Source organism: Anabrus simplex, chromosome 4 (genome assembly GCF_040414725.1).
Source record: "Anabrus simplex isolate iqAnaSimp1 chromosome 4, ASM4041472v1, whole genome shotgun sequence".
Classification (NCBI taxonomy): Eukaryota; Metazoa; Arthropoda; class Insecta; order Orthoptera; family Tettigoniidae; genus Anabrus; species Anabrus simplex.
Genome location: NC_090268.1, coordinates 118,934,214 through 118,954,534, shown reverse-complemented (window position 1 = coordinate 118,954,534; position 20,321 = coordinate 118,934,214). Strand labels below are relative to the sequence as shown.

General features: G+C 41.1%; 2 protein-coding genes across 2 annotated transcripts in view; one reads left to right on the top strand and one right to left on the bottom strand.

Annotated features, from left to right (window-relative positions):
• LOC136872193 (dipeptidase 1-like) overlaps positions 1-20,321 on the top strand; it is a 485,863-nt gene that overhangs the window by 362,708 nt on the left and 102,834 nt on the right. The gene's annotated exons all lie outside the window — the stretch shown is intronic.
• Positions 5,756-17,727, bottom strand: LOC136872087 (aspartate aminotransferase, mitochondrial-like). Its single transcript, XM_067145945.2, has 2 exons — positions 17,125-17,727; positions 5,756-7,012 (listed from the first exon to the last, which is right to left on the bottom strand). The coding sequence occupies exons 1-2, from the start codon at positions 17,725-17,727 to the stop codon at positions 5,756-5,758; spliced, it is 1,860 nt and encodes a 619-aa protein (XP_067002046.2).

The window sequence follows — 20,321 nt, the reverse complement described above, 5'->3', positions numbered from 1 at the left end:
TGAAGCAAAGTGATGGATTCACAGCAATACATAGGAGAAGGGATGAGACCTCGAATCTTACTGGACCGTGTGATATGGCTGATGGAAGGAGACTTTTGAACCTATATACGTCGAAGACAAGAGCTGGAGAGGACATTCTTATTCTCACTCTTAAGCTGCGTTTACACTAGCGAAACTCCCTCGCGAAAGTCGCTCGGGTGAAACTAACTCGTTTCGTGTGAAATTTCGCACTACCCAAAACAGAGCGAAAAATTGCGCAAGTGGGGCGAGCCGTCTTCGACAAGCCTGAACGCTTCTGTTCTTGTTTTGCAGCCAACATGGAAACTTGATTTATCCCTCCAACCGCAGCAGCCGCGTTTTCCATCATATCAATGTCATCTTTTATCAAGAAAGGGAAGAAGAAAAATCGGCACCCTCGACGATGGTGGAGCAAACAATTATTCCTTGGAAGAAGCCAATATGTAAACAGCCTTATGAGAGAAATGGTACAGGAACCCATTGATGATACAATTAAGAAATTCGTCCGCATGAGTACCCAAGATTTTGAACAACTCGTTTCACTGATCAGTCAAAAAGTTGAAAAGCAAGACACAACATTCAGAGAAGCAGTAACAGTGAGAGAAAGGTTGGCTGTCACACTGCGTTTCTTAGCAACTGGTGATTCGTACACAAGTTTGCAGTATTTATTTAAAATATCGAAGTGCACAATATCAAAAACCGTCCCAGAAGTTTGTGATGCGTTGATTGAAACACTTCAGTATTATGTGAAGGTAGGGATAATAATTAATCGCATTTAAAACAGTAAATCGACTCGGTACCGGTATTATATATGTATTTAAAAAAGTCAAATGAATAAATAGGAATGCTAATAATTAAAAATCACACAATATTCATTCAATTTAGAAATACATTTCGTATCCAAACCGCAACCTTTTAAAAAATAGCGTTTGATATATTTGTTAATTGTTGTGGATCAATACAAAAATTGGGTGAAAATGTAAAATAAAGATAAAATAATGGAAGGAAAATAAATCAGGAACCAAGTAAAATTAGTCACAAGTGCAATAGCCTATCCAAATATGACGAATCCAAATGTTCAGGGCTTGTGCCTTCTGAATGTGGTGTTATCTGCCCACTAGTGGAAGTTCATTTACAATGACCCAAGAATGCTTCAAAATAGGTACCGGTAGGTTCAATAAAGTAATGAAATGACAATTTTGCATTATAAACCAATAGTAATAGCTTATCTGACCCAGTGACTCTGCTCTTATTTTCTTTCGATCTTTCACTTCGATAGGATCCCAGTAGCGCTTTCATCTTCGCTTTCACTGTAGAGATAGGAAAGTTAAGCTGAGAACTAGTTTCCTTCCACGCGTCTTCTCTTTTATTGCGATTGAAGTAGTTTTTGTTTTTCGGATTCCACCATAAAATCTCAATTTTTGTAGAGCTTGATGAGCTGCAAGCACTGTTCTTGATTCATCCCTCGCGCAACTACGGGGACCACGTTTACACCGAGAGAAATTCGATGAGCGAAACCCTTTGATGTGCGGACAAAAACCGACTGACCTCCGGCTCGCAACGAGGGCCCTCGCTCCGCAACTACTCAGGGGTGAGAGAGCGTCTACACTCTTACTACGATTCTACGTCTGCACATCGAAGAAGATTTTAACATTAGTTCACTTCGCATCTGAGTAGTACCGTAGGATACTACTCAAAAGTTACTCTCATTGGGACTTGTTATCTCAATGACGAGAGGTATAGTCAACGGGAGACCGGTTTTGACTAGTAGAGGGGAGGAGAGCTTTTATTATGAATTTAGCTACGCTAATGTTCCGTAATACGGAAGAATACATGTGTATTCTCTCCATGAACATAACCCATGGTGGTTTTGCATTTAAAATTAGGACTCATTACGACTTTATGTAAGGAGTACAGTAGGAAGTGTCAAAGGCAGGAAAAGCATAAGTAGGACTGGAATCCAACAACAGATGAGGCAGCCGGTACGAGAGATCCATCGATCATCGGTTTCAAGACGACAGAGTCTACAAATGGTGAGCTTATGGTATAAGTTACTGCAAGTTTTCGCACAACAGTTCATTTTCTTAGAGTTACATTCAATTTTTCTTTTGCTTCCGTAAGTTCAGATTTCGTTAATACGCCGTTACGTCACTTTTTTCATCCTAATAAATAGCTGTTTTAATTTGAATTTTATGAAATGATTATTAATGATCCTTAAATTCCAAGTTAGTGTACTTAATGGTTAGTGTCCCGTCACCCTACCCCTGGGAGTTTTTTGAGTCTCATGACGTATTATTATTATTATTATTAATTATCAACTATTGTTTTCAAGCCATAAGCTTGAAGGCTGGAGCCCATGGGATATTGTTTATTGAAAAACAATGAGATATAATTTATTTATATTACTATTAAAGTGACCCGCCACGTTATAATACTGTCACACATCTGTGGGCTGAGTGGGTACGTCACAAGCCTTTAACGAGGAAGTAGACTGCAGGAATAGAAAACTTCTTTGAAAGTCCGATTACAAGAAAACACAACAGTTTATTCGCGAGAGCAGGAGATTTTCCAATATATTTGCCGCGTGCAACTTCAACATTGACCACGCAAACGAACTTGTCACTGATTCGGTCGTAGAGGAGCCGTACCTAATTAGCCATTTAATTATATAAGGAGCACTCGAATGAGTATTGAGTTTGTTGTGCCAATTTACATTGTGCTGTATTCTGTTAGAGTCTTTATTCTGTTCTTGCACTTTAGCAGATGGTAGCGGTCGCACTTTTCCTTACACAGTGTACAAACACAGTCATCTGTTGGGTTGTGGAATTTTGTCTTTGCGCATATTTTGTGGTGGAAGCCATGTATTGCATATCTTGTTATGACATGTCTTTGCTCTTGAAGCTGATTGGTCCAGTTTCGATCGATCATGGCGTCATTTCCGTAGAATTCGGGGTCTATTTCCGCGCGTTTCTTAAGAAGTTTTTTCTGAAGCTCTTGGAATTGGCCGGTAGATGGCAGTGGTAGATTGAGTCGTAGATCCTCAATGAAGTAAGTTTCCCGTGCCAGTACATAAACAAGTCTGGAGGGTGCCAGTTTGCCTACTCCTAGGGCCTTCTTCAGGAACCTTGCTTTGACCCTTTCTATCCTCTCCAAGTCACCGATTGTCAGGTTATCCCATATTATTTCGATTCCATATGAGACAATTGGGGTTATTGCGGTCTTGAATAAAGTCATCGCTGTGTTAAGGGATAGCATAGATATATTCTTGATATTGTGGATGGCTCTGATTGCTGCTGTCGTTCTGTCTATGACGTGGCTGTTGAAGGATGTCATGCTCGTTTGGAACGTGATGCCCACGTATTTGAATTTCTTGACTATTTCTAGTGGTTTATTATTTAATGATACGGCGTCATCCTTGGCCGCCTTGCCACCTTTCATGATAACCATCTGTATTGTCTTTTCCTGGTTAATTAATCGACGTTCACTGTTACACTCCTCTCTGTTGGTGTGAGAGTTTTACGTTCAGCTCTGAGTCTTTACTTCACTAACTTGGAATTCCGACAAACACTATCAACATTTTCCATTTAGGCTACCTGTCCAGAGTACTTTATGACGGAGCTGACACTAGACCAGGAGTCCTGCCATATTCGTAACCGTTTGGGAGACTATTCCCCACGCCATATATTACCGTGTGATTTGTTCTGACCGCGCAAATGTTTTCTTGCGCAAATTATGGATTTAATTTTTTAAAACGGTCGTTTTTCATTATATTTGGCTGCTTCCTTTACTTTATTCAGACGATCAATTTCTGCATTGTCTTCGAATTTCCTCTGTAGTCTTTTAACTTCATTATGGTTAGTCATCAGCTGTTATCGCAGTCTCAGAATTCTCGATCGGAGCCTCGAATGTCTGATTTTCTGATCACTGCTGTTATTCTTACTCGTTGGCATACTGACTTGGACTGAGACATCGTTGTTCACATGAATTTCGTACTCGTCATCCAATGTATTTCCTGCGGTCGAAGAGCTTGTTTCATCACAAATTTCTTCCGAAGAAATATCTTGTCGCTGTCTGGTCTTTCATGGAGCTATTTTTCTGGTTTGAAGGTAATGACGGTAATTCGAAGACCGACTAGGCATGTTCTCTGGCTTCAATATATTTTTCTTTTAGTTTTATCTTTTATCGCCATCTCTAAAATTCAGGCTATAAACACGAGAATAACCGGATGGAATCCATTGACTATCCTTGGTTGATCCTTGCCTTGATATAGCGTTAAGCGTATAGCGTTAAGCCAAGTTCTTTACTTGGGGGGATTTCAGGAATCCTCACACCTGAAGAATTTGGATTTCTTGCTATGATATACAGAGAAGAACACAACAATTCATCATTTTACAACCAGAGACACACGCCTAAATGCTCGATGCAAACGCACTGGAACACACAGAACCTATACACCACAGAAGCGGACATCTATAAATCTAAATTGTAAAATTGGCTCGAGTAATAGACTATATTCCACAAATAAAATTGTAGAATCTCGTAAATTAGATAGGCTATAAGAACTTTTTTTAATATGTAAGAAGATAATGGTCTTCCTGTGTGGTGTAGTGGTTAGTGTGATTAGCTGCCACCTCCGGAGGCCCGGGTTCGATTCCCGGCTCTGCCCCACAATTTCAAAAGTGGTACGAGGGTTGTAACGAGGTCCACTCAGCCTCGGGAGGTCAACTGAGTAGAGGGGGCTTCGATTCCCTCCTCAGCCACCCTTGAAGTAGTTTTCCGTGGTTTCCCACTTCTCCTTCAGGCAAATGCCGGGATAGTACCTAACTTAAGGCCACGGCCACTTCCTTCCCTCTTCCTTGTCTATCCCTTCCGTTCTTCCACTCCCCCACAAGGCTCCTGTTCAGCATAGCAAGTAAGGCCGCCTGGGCGAGTTACTGGTCCTCCTTCCCAGTTTTATCCCCGACCCAAAGTCGCACAATGCAGGACAATACCCTTGAGGTGGAATCCCTCGCTAAGTCCGAGGAAAAAACCAACCTTAGGGGGTAAACGGATTAAGAAAGGAAAAAAGATAATGTAAGTAATTTCTAAAACTGGTCGTGATTGGAATTTATATAGCATTTTTGTTAAATACTGTACATTATTCTGTGATGAATTTGTTGTATTACTCCGTGATTTAACTCATCTAATATTTTAAATACTGCGAGTAAGGAATTTTTAAAGTGTATATATTGACTATCCCGGTGCATAATGGTGAAATGATGAATGAACAATGAATTAACACCCTCTAGCAAAAGGAAAGTTTATGATACAATAATACAGCTGTGTCTTTACGCCTATTCATTCAACTTCTATCGCACTTAACAGTTCCTTTTCGTTAGCGTGAAATATCGTGTGAAATATCATATAAGAGACAAGTAGGGACAAATATTGGCCATCGCGTCGTTTTTATTTTAATGTTTCGTGTATCTTTTCGAACTTTAAGAGACCTGTAACGTCCAGTATATATACCTCGATAACGGTGAAATACTCGTCTAATATCACTCCGTTCTACAGACTGTAAATTATATAAACATTAGATAAGTAAATAATCTGTTTTATAGTTTTTCTATCAGATATGTACATTCTTGCGATAAAACCAGGCCATAATCAACAGTAGCTACAATATCTATTTACATTTGGTCATATCGGACATCGCGTAATATTGTCAGCTGCACAAGTATTCTCAACTTACATATAACTACTTCGTCACCTCATGAATACATTTCGCAAGATAAGCAACATTATTCGATGTTATTCCGACCACGGATATCCTTCCATCCTTCGTCAAATAAATGCTATGCTCTTTAATCAAGCGTTCAACCTGTGCTTCATTAAGCCCAGAAAAGCAAAACATACCAGTCTGATTCACGATATGTGACCAGTTACGAGTTGAGCCTTCTTTCTTTAGATTTTCAACCAATTTCGACCTCATTGCCGTTATTCGAGAAGACATAGTATTCATATCATCTATCCATCTAGCTTTAAGTTTGTGATCTGAAAGAATTTCCATAACAACGAGGGCCCCGTGGATAGGTGGGTTCGAGTACAAAGCTCTTATTATTATTTTCAGTTGAGACAAAACTCTTTCCTGCTCCTCCTTGTTACTGCACACAAGCGTAAATGCTCCAGCTCTTTCTCCATAAAGTCCCATATTCTTAGCGTAAGACTGAGCTAATGCAATACAATGGCCTTCCCTTACAAAATGTCTCACCGCAAATGCATCTTTTACTAAATCTCCCGTAGCAAAACCTTGATAGGCCATATCGAAAAATACGAACAGATTTCTCTTCTTAACTGCTTTTGACAGTTCTATCCATTGGTCCTGGGATGGATCAACTCCAGTTGGATTATGAGCACAGGCATGAAACAGAATGATAGATCCCTCTGGAATGACTCCAATGTCATCTAGAGCACCTTTAAAATCAAAACTACCACTCTTGGTGTCTAAATATCGATAATACTGTATCTCAATACCAGCGTGTCTGAAGACGGGAATATGGTTTGCCCAAGTCGGTGCTGGCATATATGCTACTTTGTTACCAGGGAAGTATTTCTTCAAAAATTCCGTGCCGAGACGTAGAGAACCGGTGCCTGATATCCCTTGGACTGTGGCAGTGAGGCCATTCCTAACATGTTCACTATCTTCTCCCAACGCTAGCGAAACGCTAAGAGCACAAAACTCGGCAAAGCCAGCAATAGGTGCGTACTCCTTGTTAGTATTTTTAGCTGCTATGCGTTTCTCTGCTTCGAGGACCGACGGTAAGAGAAAGGGTTTTCCGGCATCATCGCGATATGCTCCTACACCAACATTAACCTTCTTGGGATTCTTATCCCTAGCGAACATCTCGTTAAGACCAAGTATGGGGTCCATTGGCCCCATTTCCACTTTATCCCACCAATTCTTTATTGACGACATTCCGTGGACACTAATTCTAGAGGCACCCCAGTATCCACACTGGTTTCGTATAAGGAAACAAAATAAGAAATTGCTGCAATTATTGTGGAACGTAAACATTAAGTATACCGGTAAATAAGTTTTACTGCACACGAGGTTTTAAAATTCACTATTAATAAACTTCAATAAAATGCTACTTTCCACAACAAATAACTAACGGAATGATGCAGCAGAGAGTCTTCAAGCAACTCTTCAAGCATTAACTCTTCCAGAGTACAAAGTTCTTAAAGAAATTCTAGTCTCGTCGCAGTACTTCACTCAGCTGCGATGAATACTCATGCGTATGTGTTGTAAACATGGAAGAGAAAAAAAGCACTCGTTTATTTTTTCCACCGCCGTCTTGATACTCTTATACTGCCTGCTCTATGCACCTAGTTTAACACAGGAAGGCGCGAATGCCAATATTTCTTCAAGTCGCCGTAAGAGTGCAGTCATAGACGCACAATCTTCGCGGTCAGTGTGGGTGTTAATTGTATTATTGGTGCATGCGTGTGTGCAAAAAGCTTAGTTATTTCGAACAATGAGTAAACTTGCCTCTTCACTTCCGTTTGTACAAGCGACATTTTGTACAGAACTGAGAAATGAATTAATCATGTTATCCTTACAAATATTTTAGAAGTTCTTTTAAACTGTACTTGTTTTCTTCCATGTGTGCGCGTTATTTTTTATAGAATTGAAACTTTAAATTCCCCCCCCCCCCCGAAATATTCGACTATTGTGTACCATTTTGCAAATCTCGGCAAGGTGGTTTGCAGCCAGAAGAGATACGATTCCATAAAATACCGTCTAGAAGGTAATCAAGAGAAAAGTGTCTGTTGGCAACAGTATGCAGTAGGGGGTTAATCATGTTATCCTTTTAAAAGTTATTTTAAACTGTATTTGTTTTCTTTCATCTGTGCGAGTTATTTTTCTATAGAACTGAAACTTTAAATTCTCCCCCCCACCCACGCCCTCAAATATTCGACCATTGTGTACCATTTTGCAAATCTCGGCAAGGTGGTTTGCAGCCAGAAGAGATACGATTCCATAAAATACCGTCCAGAAGGTAATCAAGAGAAAAGTGTCTGTTGGCTATATCCAGGTAAGGTCCTAACAAAGGATATCCTCGGATTACTCTCGCATATGTAGCCGTTATTTCATAAGGTGATTATAGCCGTGGAGGATAGTGGATTCCTTGTGATAATAAAATTTGACGGACGATCACAAAACAAACATCTTCATGTTATTTCATTTTTTATAGAACTGAAACTACAGATTTTCCCCCCGAAATATTCAACCTCAAATATCCAAATGATAATTTCCCAATCAATCTAGAAACATAAAATCAAATCCTAATTTGCTGGTATTTGGTTCGTATTGTTGAAGAGAGGATGGAGTGTGACATATGCGTCAGCAACATCTCCCTGCCTAGAGCTTCGACACCACCAAATGGAACTGATTATGCATCAGAACAGAGGAATACGTCGATGTCCAAAACCTTGTTTTGTTGCACTGAAGAAGCATCTGCAGGAGTTTACTGAAGCTGCTGTGCCTTACTGTCGGAAGTCCTTCAAACGTACGAGCGTAATACGAGGACTTGCTACTTCTCACCTTTCAGAACGTGATCTGTTACAGCGTCAGGTCGAAGAATATAAGCAAACTGTTAGTGATATTATCGATGATGATGATGATGATGATGATGATGATGATGATGCTTGTTGTTTAAAGGGGCCTAACATCTAAGGTCATCAGTCCCTAATGGTACATCATTTTATAATAAAAATGTTAACATGTATCCACTGACTAGTGTTTACACAAATGGTGATGAAAAATGATTATGAGAATAAAACAATCAGTGGATCTAATTCGCAATGCCTTATTTTCTAATAAAATTATAGAAAATACAGGTGACATTGGAATAAGGCATTGCCTGGAAGAGAAAATCCACAGCCTGTTTCCAGTCATTCGACCGGTCAGGAATGGAATGAATGAAGCCCCCATCTAGCGACGAGGATATGAAATGTGCCGGCTGCCGAAGCCTGCCGCACTCCTCTGGTTTCGTCGAAGTACAGATGTATAGGGCCTATAGGCTACAGTATATATATATAATTCATGTTAGAAGATAAAATAACACATTAAATTACGCAAACACGAACTAAAATAGAGTCAATGGGATAAAAGTGCAGTTAGTACAAATACACTAAGACAAATGACACTATTACACACGATAAAACAGGCAGTGATATTAGTATAGATAACATGATGTAGAGGCATCTGGCGGCACTACTGAAAACCTGGTTGGGGACGGTCACCGCCGTCTCGATCCTCCTATACTGCCTGCTCTATGCCAGTAGTTTAACACAGGAAGGCCCGAATATCAATATTTCTTCAAGTCGCCGTAAGAGTGCAGTAGTAGACGCACAATCTTCGCGGTCAGTGTGGGTGTCGCATTGGGTTATTGATGAATGTATAGTACTGTATGTGTACGAAAATCTGAGTTATTTTGTACAACGAGTAAACGTGTCTGTCCACTTCCGTTTGTACTAGTGATATTTTGTATAGAACTGTGAAATGAATTAATCATAAACCGGAACTTTGTGAACCGAAGGCCTCAACGCTGAACAATCAGCCAAGGTATGGGGCAGTTTTTAAAATGAGTATATCTACAGTATTTCTTATAAACCTAACATGTTACAGACGTGAAAATAGGTAGTTGCAATCTCCCTTAAAAATAAAGGAACACGCACTTTTTTTGTTTTCGGAAAATCATCTTCAGCTGGAGATCAAAAATAAGTGAAGGAGTTTAATTCTCCTTATGAGGAGATGTTACAGACGTGAAAATTGATATTTGGAATCTCCTTTAGAAATAAAGAAACCCTTTTTTTTTTCGACTTAAAAGAGGACTGTTTCTCACATGTAGAGTTCCATGTCGCATGTTCCAGATTTAGCTCTTCCAGTAGCCTGGTCATCTTAGCCGCAAAAGGTAGTGCCACAAACGTGGTTTACAAAGAGGTTCTGGGTTAAATGAAATACAATTTTTCGGTGAGTTTTTATACTTGAGGGATTTTCAGATATTGTCTTAGTGTAGTACCGAGAAACAATTAATTTTTATTAAATTACGAAATCGAAGATGATGCTTGTTGACTTAAGGGGCCTAACATCTAGGTCATCGGCCCCTAATGGGACGAAATGAAATGACAAATGAAAAGTTTTAAATCATCCACTGACCAAAATAAAAAATTGCATGAAGAATGAATGGATGGTATGAATTTAAAACAATCAGTGGAACCTACCCAAAAACTACCATAAACATTGTATTACTGACCAAGATTGATTGATTGATGCTTGTTGTTTAAAGAGGCCTAACATCTAGGTCATCGGCACCTAATGATACGAAATGAAACGACATATTAAAAACCCAAAATCCCCCACTGACCACAATTCAAAACGTGAGGACGAAGAATGAATGGATGGATGAATGGATATGAATTTAAAACGATCAGTAGAACCGACCCACAGTGCCTCACATGCAGAGAAGCTGGCGTTGAACAATAGTATTACTGACCAAGGGACTGCCTCTATAGTACGATATCGAAATGATGATGCTTACATTCGAAAGGAGTCCTAAATCCAAGTCTTCGGCCACTCGTAATGGTACTTATCGCTAGAAAAATAGAACCCTGGTATTTGTCATGTTGCGGTACTAATCAAGAGTAGCGTAGACTCGCGGGTGTTCCTCACATTGTGGTACTACTCACAGGTAATGAAATTCGCACATGTATTACAGACCTAATGTGTTTCGCACATTGCGGCGCCCTTGACAGGCAACGCAAACCTATGGTGTTCATCACCTAAGTGTACTAACCACAGGGACTCGTACTATCCCGTGGTGTTCCTCATATAGTGGGTACTAATCATAGACAAGCCAGAACCATGGGCTCCTTCATCCCATGGTGTCGCACATGTAGTGCACCTAATCACAGACCTATTTGGTACCCAACATAGTGGTACTACGCGCAAGTAAAAGCGACCCATGGTGTTCCCCGCGTGGTGGTACTAATCACAAGTAGTTTCATGATTCTAATACAATCATCCCATGGTCGCCCTTTTTTGTCGCCTTTCACGACAGGCAGGGGATACTGTGAGTGTATTCTTCGTCTGCATCCCCCACCCAAGGGGTAGACATGGAAAAAGGAAGAAATAAGTAGGGATCCGTCACTTCGAAAAATGAAGTAACGGACGAAGAAAGGCGAGGGCCACGAAGGGCCTGGAAATGAAAGACTCCCTAGGCCTTGAATGCTCTAATGCCGTCGGCGTCGGAAAAGAACAAATTGACCAAGGGAGGTTGGACAGGAGCCTGGCATAAGTAAGTGGATGCAATGCCAGATCTCAGCTAAAGACCCCGTGGTCGCCAGCCCACGCTCCCAAGTTGAGAGTCCCTTGGGCACCTTTTAGTCGCCTCTTACGACAGGCAGGGGATACCGTGGGTATATTGTTCATCTGCGTACCCCACCCACAGGAGGTAAATTACGAAATCCTCGTGAGCGAAGCCGTGGGTAGCAGCTAGTAGTTGATAATTATGTGCTGTAATGTATTAACATGGAGAGAGGTACCTTTAATACATTTATGTCTAGATTTGATGATGATGATGATGATGATGCTTGTTGTTTAAAGGGGCCTAACATCGAGGTCATCGGCCCCTAATGGTATGAAATGAAATAACAAAAAATTCAATTCCATCCACTGACAAAAATAAAAAATAAAAAATGTCATGAAGAATGAAGGGATGGACATGAACCCAACAAAAAATAAAACAAACAACCAAACAAAAACAGTGGATCAGGCTCAAAAAAGGAACGCAAATAATAGTATTACTGACCAAGGAACCACTCATAAAGCACAATGATACTTGATGTCTACAGGGGTGCAAAATCCACGTCTAAGGCCCCACAGAATGGTACATGTCGCGAGTAAAGTAGAACCATGGTATTTGTCATGATGGGGTACTAATCAAAAGTAGCGAAGACTCACGGTGTTCCACACAAGATGGTACTACTCACAAGTATTGTACTTCGTATAGGTAACGCAAATCTATGGTGTTTCTCACGCAATGGCGCCACTCATAGTGGTGGTGGTGATTATTGTTTTAAGAGGAAGTACAACTAGGCAACCATCCTCTATATAACACTAATCAGAGAGAAGTAATGGAAGGGGTCCGATACTTCGAAAAATGAAGGTATCGGCCAAATGAAGACAAGGGCCACGAAGGGCGTGAAAATGAAAGACTCCCTAGCCCTCGCAAACCTAATAGCGTCGGGGTCGGAAAAGAACAAGAGTTGACCAAGGGAGGTCGGATAGGATAGGTGGAAGTGAGGAGCCTGGCACAAGTAAGTGGAAGTAATGCCAGGACTCAGCTGAGGGCCCCGTCGTCGCCAACCCACGCTCCAAAGTTCAGAGCCCCTGAGACCCCTTTTAGTCGCCTCTTACGACAGGCAGGGGATACCGTGGGTGTTATTCTACCGCCCCCACCCACAGGGGGGGCGCCACTCATAGCCATAGTATGTGGGAAACTACGAGTGAAATTTCTAGATCCTAATGGGTTGGTAGGAGATAGGGATCAGCGCTCGGATGGCCTTCACTTAAACCGCAGTGGTACGTATAAGTTAGGAAATTTGTTTGGAAGGGTAATAGGGAGGCACATTCAGCAAAACGGGGTGTTCTAGGGAGCGGTGATAAGGGTACAGAGATCTGTAAGTCAAGTAGGGATGACATAAAATGTTACTGCTGAACTGTAGGAGTACTGTAAGGAAAGGAATAGAATTAAGTAATTTAATAGATATACAGGGTGAACAAAAAATGCCGGACGTGGAGGTCGGCATGCAGTTCCTCGTCGAAATTCACGACAAAGTTTATCTTGCAAAACCTAGTCCCACCAATAGGTTTAATAGAAATGCGAGTTAAGAAACGAGACTCTGGCAACGCTGTAACGGCATGCAGCGTGGACATGCACTGGTCGCATGAACTCGGCGCCCTACGGAGCTGTCTCATTAGCTCAGTGAGACAAGGTAATGCCATAAATGCCGATTGTGTGGACGCGCCGTACAAGGAAACACAATACAGTACACTGGATTGCCCACTATGCTACGCACAATAATTACGTAGTGTCCATGTGATATCCAATCGTATCTTCACACAGGCGGTACGTACACTTACGAGCAACGTCCACTTCACAGCAGATGTTCAAAGCGAAGACCTCGCATTTGCAAACACTTCGCCACTCACTGGAGCATATTTTGCCGGACCCAACGCAACATACCTGCATCCACCATTGCCGATGCAACATGCACGCGAGCTATTAGGTCTTGTACATCCATGGGTGGAGTACTATAAACGTGTTCCTTTAAGTGTCCCCACAAATAAAAATATAATGGATTAAGGTCTGGGGAACGTTGAGGCCAGAACTTTGAACCTTGTACCGGTAGGTACACCCCAACGCCGCGCATTTAAATCTTGCGCCTAAAAGAACTCCTCTACAGGAGAAAAAGTGAACTTGAAACTAGACCTACTTAAACCTTTACTCAGAAGATGTCACTACAGTAATTAGACGTAATTTTGGTATTGTGAAGTTTCCAGTACTGTGTGAATTTCTACTTTTTTTTTTTTTTTTTTTTTTGCCCTTCATCAAGAAGTTTGGACTTTCTTCAACAGATGTCACTACAAAAACTATGATCATGCACCCTGGTGCGAAGTGGATGAACTTTGATTTAAAGAAGTTTTGTATTCATAAGGTTTTTTTACTAATTAATGTTCCTTATTTTTGGGTTGGCAATATTTATCTTTTCTTTCCACCAGTTTTGAATTTAGCCAATCGCGAATTTCTGTAATTAATTTTCCGCCTGTCACAGGCTTCTTCTTCGATTTTGAGTGTAACTTTTAAATTCTCCAATAAAGTGAGAGGGCGTGGCGTGTTTATTCATGAAAGGTCTCGAACTTTCCGCGAGGGTTCATAAACTGCGGATTTTCACGTCTCTTGGCTTGTTGTTTTAAAGGGGCCTAACATCGAAGGTCATCGGCCCCTAATGGAACGTGATGGACGACATGATACATGATATTTAATTTTTAAAATGTATCCACTGACAAGAGTTAAAAAATATGGTGATAAAAAAGTGAGTATGAGATTAAAACAGCAGTGGATCTAATTCGCAATCACGTCTCTTGGCCAATTGATCGTCATCTAACTTAGTGTGTGTGTCAAGCAGGAGGCGGGAGGCACCTCTTTCATCAGGTAGCAGTACAGCGACAAGGTAATGGCCAATTAACAACTTTATTTCTTGCTAGCTCTGCAGTTTAACCCGAGGGAGAGGTCCGAAACTGTAACTATGTAACCTACTTTTCTGAAAGTGTAACTTTTGCCAGCTTATGTAATAACTTCATAAAAAAATTTCACTGTAAATCGGGGATAGAGAATGATGTATCCTCTCGAGCTCCCCTTCATATTGGTTTGAGGTGACTACGTTTTGTAACTGGTTTTCTTCCTTTCCGTAAAGTCTTTATTTATTCTTATACGAGTCACCTCCATAGTTTGGGAATAGCCCCTGTTTCTCCGGCCTAGTGTCCTTTAGGTTTTAAGTGCTCATATCTAGGAGCGCAAGCATTCGCCTCCATTCATTTTGTGTTCGGGCCATTTATTTAACTGCTATTTCCCTTTACACGAAGGCCCTATAGGTTGGGTACGAAATACCCCTGTTTCAATTTGTAAGCTGGGCCATGGAAGGCCAAAAGACGTAAGATATTTTTGCTGTTGCCTTGAGTAGGCTTGAAAACTGAGAGCCTGTTAGCTCCTTTTGAAAGTAAGATTACTGAATGCCTTTTGAAGGCTGGATATTATATGTTGGGAGCAAGCGCTCCAGGTATTGAAGGATTTCTGCCCTTGTGTAAATTTGTGTCTTTTGTAAATTTGAACTGGGAGCTCAGGAACTGTAAAGTGAGGGCTTGAAGCCCAAGATCTGTTTATACCACCAATCTGGTCGTTCCTAGAATTGTTTATTTCTACTGGTACCTGTTACATTGTTATTTGTTGATTTTTGTAATTGTAAAGAAATATAATCTTTGTTAAAGTTTTAAATCAATTCGTAGCATTGTAGTTAGGCCCATTCATCCCGGCACCTTCTTTCACCTCTGCTGGTCCACAGGCAGCGGCGGCTCGTGAAAAAATCGTCCTACGTGCTACAAAAAACTCTAAATACGCTGTTTTCAATCTGCAGTGCAAATAGGATCTTGGAAATATAGATCCTCACTAAGAACAAATTTCACTTGATATACACTGCAGTGGATAAATAATTGGATAAATCTCCATATGAGCTTTAACACTAACACAGTGATAGAAAAACACGCACCAACAATATAACCGCGAGATCAAACACCGCACAAAGCAACTGAAAGTGCTGCCAACTGAATCATTGAGGCCTCCTCTATTACAATTTACATACTAATGCGGGATTCTTTGACTCAGATAGATTGTTCCCTCCCAGTTTCGCTGTATATTTGAGCCCAGACGATGCTGCTCTCTAGTGGCAGGATCGCCTATCACTTTCAACATTAGGGTAGCAGGAAGCATCGAGCACTTCTACCCCCTTGCGGGAGGACAAGTAACTATAGACGGGATCAGTGAAAGTTGATCCCGGTTGATGGTATACTCTACCGGCTACGGGGAGTGTTGCAAGCTTGGCTGCGCCTGCGTATTGCTTCCTCCAGGCTACAGGCCAGAGCTCATTTCACATGAGCACGAGAGGAGTTCCTCGGGAGAACAGAGCTAGGTGTTCGTCAGATCTCGTCCTGATTTTCACAAAACACAAATTCATACCGTACTCAAAACAAATAATAATAATAATAATAATAATAATAATAATAATAATAATAATAATAATAATAATAATAATAATATCTGACCAGGGTTTGTCAGGTTACAATACTCCCCCTTTGTTTTCCAACAGATGCAAATGTTGGCAAAACAACACAAATCAGGTGGCTGATGGCCCAAGGACAGCTCCTCAAAATACCCATCAAATATACAATATGCAACATTAGGGATCCCGATGGTATCTCCTCAAATTGAACACATTATAAGTTCCAATACATTTCCTATTAGCATCAATTAAGGAATATGCACACCTCCCTATCCTTCTCGCAACAATAAAAAGACCCTTAAACAATTGAAAAAACTTAGACATGGTCTTATCCTCAGCGTTAGATGGGTGAGGCACTCGCAACAATACTTCATCTCCTACCTCTAAACTATCAGAGCACCTATTCTGAACTATCCTAGCACGTTTCTGACCAGACTTAACCAGCTTCTCCCTAGCAAGCTGTACAAATACGTCCTGAGGAACCTCCTCCACGCTCTCCAACCTCAATATCTTGGCCAACTCAAAATCAGGCTTTCTCCCAAAGTGCACCTCAATGGGTGTAAGACCAGTACTCTCATGTCTTGTGACATTGAGCCAATTTTCCATCCTACTTAAATGTTCATACCAAGAGTTATGATTATGACTTACATAGGTCCTAAACATCCGTCCAAGTTCCCTCATGACTCTCTCAGACATGTTTCCACAAGGAAACCTTATAGACGAATATGTTACCTGAATACCTCTGTCCTGTAGAGTCTTCTTCCAGATGTTCGAAGTGAACTGTGAGCCGTGATCGGATAGGATCCTCCTAGAGTTACCGAATTCCTCGCAATACTTACTCACTGCATTGGCACATCCTCTAGCAGAAGCCTTCCGAAGTGGGTATAATTTAACAAATTTAGAGAACGAGTCAAGTATTACAAATATATATCGGTAGCCATACCTAGACTTAACCAACGGTCCATAGATGTCCACACACAGTAACTCACCTATATCCTCGGTTATCACAGCCTGCCTCGGCCCGTGCATATACCTATTTGGGTGTTTACACTTCTGACACACATCGTAAGTAGTCAAAGTCTGACGGACTTGTCTACCCTAACTGCGCCACACAAAGTGATACTGAATTGCACATAATACCTTCTCCGCACCAAAGTGACCTAATTCCTTATGGAAATACCAAATCATGTCTTTCCGCAAGGCTTGAGGCACTACAACCCTCCATACATCCTTATGACATATGCGAGCTACTAAACCACTCAGAAGTTTATACCTCATATTCCCTTTTTCCACAATAGTGTCAGGCTCAGTAGCCTCTAACTCAGATAAAATATCACACAACTCCTCATACTGTCCCTGTTCCAATTTCATCTTCGAGAGTTTCCTTCTCTCCTCTCTACATTCGTCATACTTATCAGCACATACCAAGATATTCTCACTAAAATCAGTGCTGACCTCGTCAGCTGTCACAGAAATATTCCGACTCAAATAGTCAGCTAACACATTATCAGTACCCTTAACATGAACAACTTTAGGGTCATACTCCTGTATCGCCAGAATCCAGCGTGACATCCTGTTGGAGGCTAACTTACACGTTTTCATAAAGACAAGAGCATTATGATCTGTATGGATCTCAAAAGAATGGCCTAAAATGTAAATGCGGAATTTCTCTAAAGAATAAACAACCGCTAAAAGTTCCTGTTCGCTCGTAGTATACCGCCGTTCCGCTGTGCTAAGTCCTCGACTTGCCAGGGAAACAATGCCTAGATTACCTTGTTCATAACGCTGACAGAGAGCACCAGCTATACCTGAATTAGACGCGTCCGTCATTACAATATAAGGCTTCTCAGTACATGGAAATTTCAGCGTGACAGCTTGGCGGAATCCACTTTTCAGACGCTCAAATGCCTCATTGAGGTCATGGTTCCATCTCCATTTCGCATTCCTTGCTATTAACTCGCGGAAAGGTTCAATTAAACAAGAGTATCTGATTACAAAGCGCCTGAAATAATTGCAGAGACCTAAAAAGGACCTTAACTGCTTCGCATTGCGTGGGGTGCTAGCATTGAAGATGCTGTCCAGTTTCTCCTCCTGTGGTGTGACCCCGTTCCGATTGATGGTGTGCCCCAGAAAACTAATTTGATGCGTTGCGAAATTAGATTTAGATAGCTTCAAAATGAAGCCCGCTTCCCTTAATTTTGTAAAAACACTCCGTAAGTGTGTCATGTGTTCTGAAAATGTACGAGATGCAAGGACCAAGTCGTCAATGTAACACGTAGTGAATTCCTCTGTGTCCGACCCTAGTGCAATAGATAGGGCTCTAATAAGCCCTGATGACGACGTCTTGGTTCCGAAAGGAATTCTGGTGAATTGAAATAACCTGTTCTTATAGAGAAAAGCAGTAAAAGGCCGGTCCTCCACCCGTAATGGTACCTGCTAGAAACTACTACGCAAGTCAACCGCAGTAAACCAATGACAACCTTCAAATCTCTGAATTAAACTCTCAATATTCTCAGGCCTCTGCTGATCCTCAGCTATCCGACGGTTCATAAGCCTAGCATCTAAACACAGTCTCACAGACCCATCCTTCTTGCCAATAACAACCAAAGGATTAACGTACTTGCTACAGGAAGGCTCAATAATCTTACCTGTAAGCATATTATGTATCACTTCCTGTACCGCCTGAGCATGAGGAATCGGATATCTAGGACTATTAAAACTAGACCTATCTAAAATATCAAATGAGTGTTCGTACACAGTAGTACACCCTAATTTACCAGAGAACACCTCCTTGTTCTCCATCAAAACATTCAAAAGTTCCCTCTTCTGCTGCTCCTCCAGGCATGTCTGTCGCACCGCTTTCTCCACCACACTGACCAACTCCTGACTTTCCGATACCATACTGTCATTAATTCTGCCGCGATCCGGGTAGCGTCCCTGATCTCCATTAAGAGGCTTGGCTTGGGCCATAAATCCCTTTAATGAGTATCTGGAAATTTTCATAATGATGCTCTAGCTCTCTTCCCACGAGAACGCTTCTTCTGGAATCTTTTATGAAATAAACTATAAGACAATGACTTCCTTGGTGGCCTCAGGTAATCCCAATATCTAATACTAAAATCTATACTATTGGTCCATGAACTGTATGGTTCAATATAAATAAAGGTCTTTATCTGGGTAATCACATAAACGGTACTGTAAATAAAACTACATACCTCCACACATGATTATGAGGGTATTTAAGAGTTGTAGTAAACATGTAAGGAGAGGGCATATAAGTCTCTGGCAAGACTCCAAATAGATTATGGTTCCAGTGTATGGGACCCTCACCAGGATTACTTGATTCGAGAACTGAAAAAAATCCAAAGAAAAGCAGCTCGATTTGTTCCGGGTGATTTACAACAAAAGAGTAGCGTTACAAAAATATTGCAAAGTTTGGGCTGGTAAGACTTGGGAGAAAGGAGACGAGCTGCTCGATTAAGCGGTATATTCCGAGCTGTTAGTGGAGAAATGGCGTGGAATGACATTAGAAGACGAATAAGCTTGAGTGGTGTCTTTAAAGGTAAGAAAGATCAAAATATGAAGATGAAGTTGGAAATCAATGGGAAAAATTGGGGCCAATATTCGTTTATAGGAAGGGGAGTTAGAGATTAGAATAACTTACCAAGGTAGATGTTCAATAAATTTCCAATTTCTTAGAAGTCGTTTAAGGAAAAGCTAGGAAAACACATAGGGAATCTGCCACCTGGGCGACTCTCCTAAATGCAGATCAGTAGTGATTCATTGTTTGTAGTCAATCTGTGTAGAACAAACTGCACACTTCCTAGTGGGGCTGAAAAGCGGCTATGCGAAACGAACGAGAAACTTGTGCATTTTCACCTCTGTCTCGTACTTCTACTTCCACTTCCCCTCCCTTCCTTTCCCTCCCCTGACGTACTGCAATGGGCAGCAGTTGGCTCTTTGGCATAGCAAATACGATGAGTTCGTCAGTTTGAATCGCGCTCCCGGAAGTAACCAAGTTAACCTAATTTTTTCGAAAAAATAAAATGTATCCGCGAATCCGATTGTACCATCGTTTTAAACACGAAGAGCATCCCTGATTTTTTTTGTCAGTATAGCTCTGATACGTCCTGTATGGTATTATAATAGGGCAGCGATAGTTTCGAAATTGTCCTTGTTGGTGAGGGCATCGTACAGCTATGATATCCCATGCCTGTCGTAAGAGGCGAACTCTACCATACATGGATACAATAGAAGTACTCTAACTTCAGAAAGTGATTTTATTTTTATTTCTAGAAACATATGGGCCTACTGTAAATTTTCCATCATATTGCAGAGCGAGTCCATTTCTAAGCAACAAATACGGGTGTAAAATAATGTACTAAAATCTCAAACCTCGCCGTATATGTATTCTACGTTGTCGG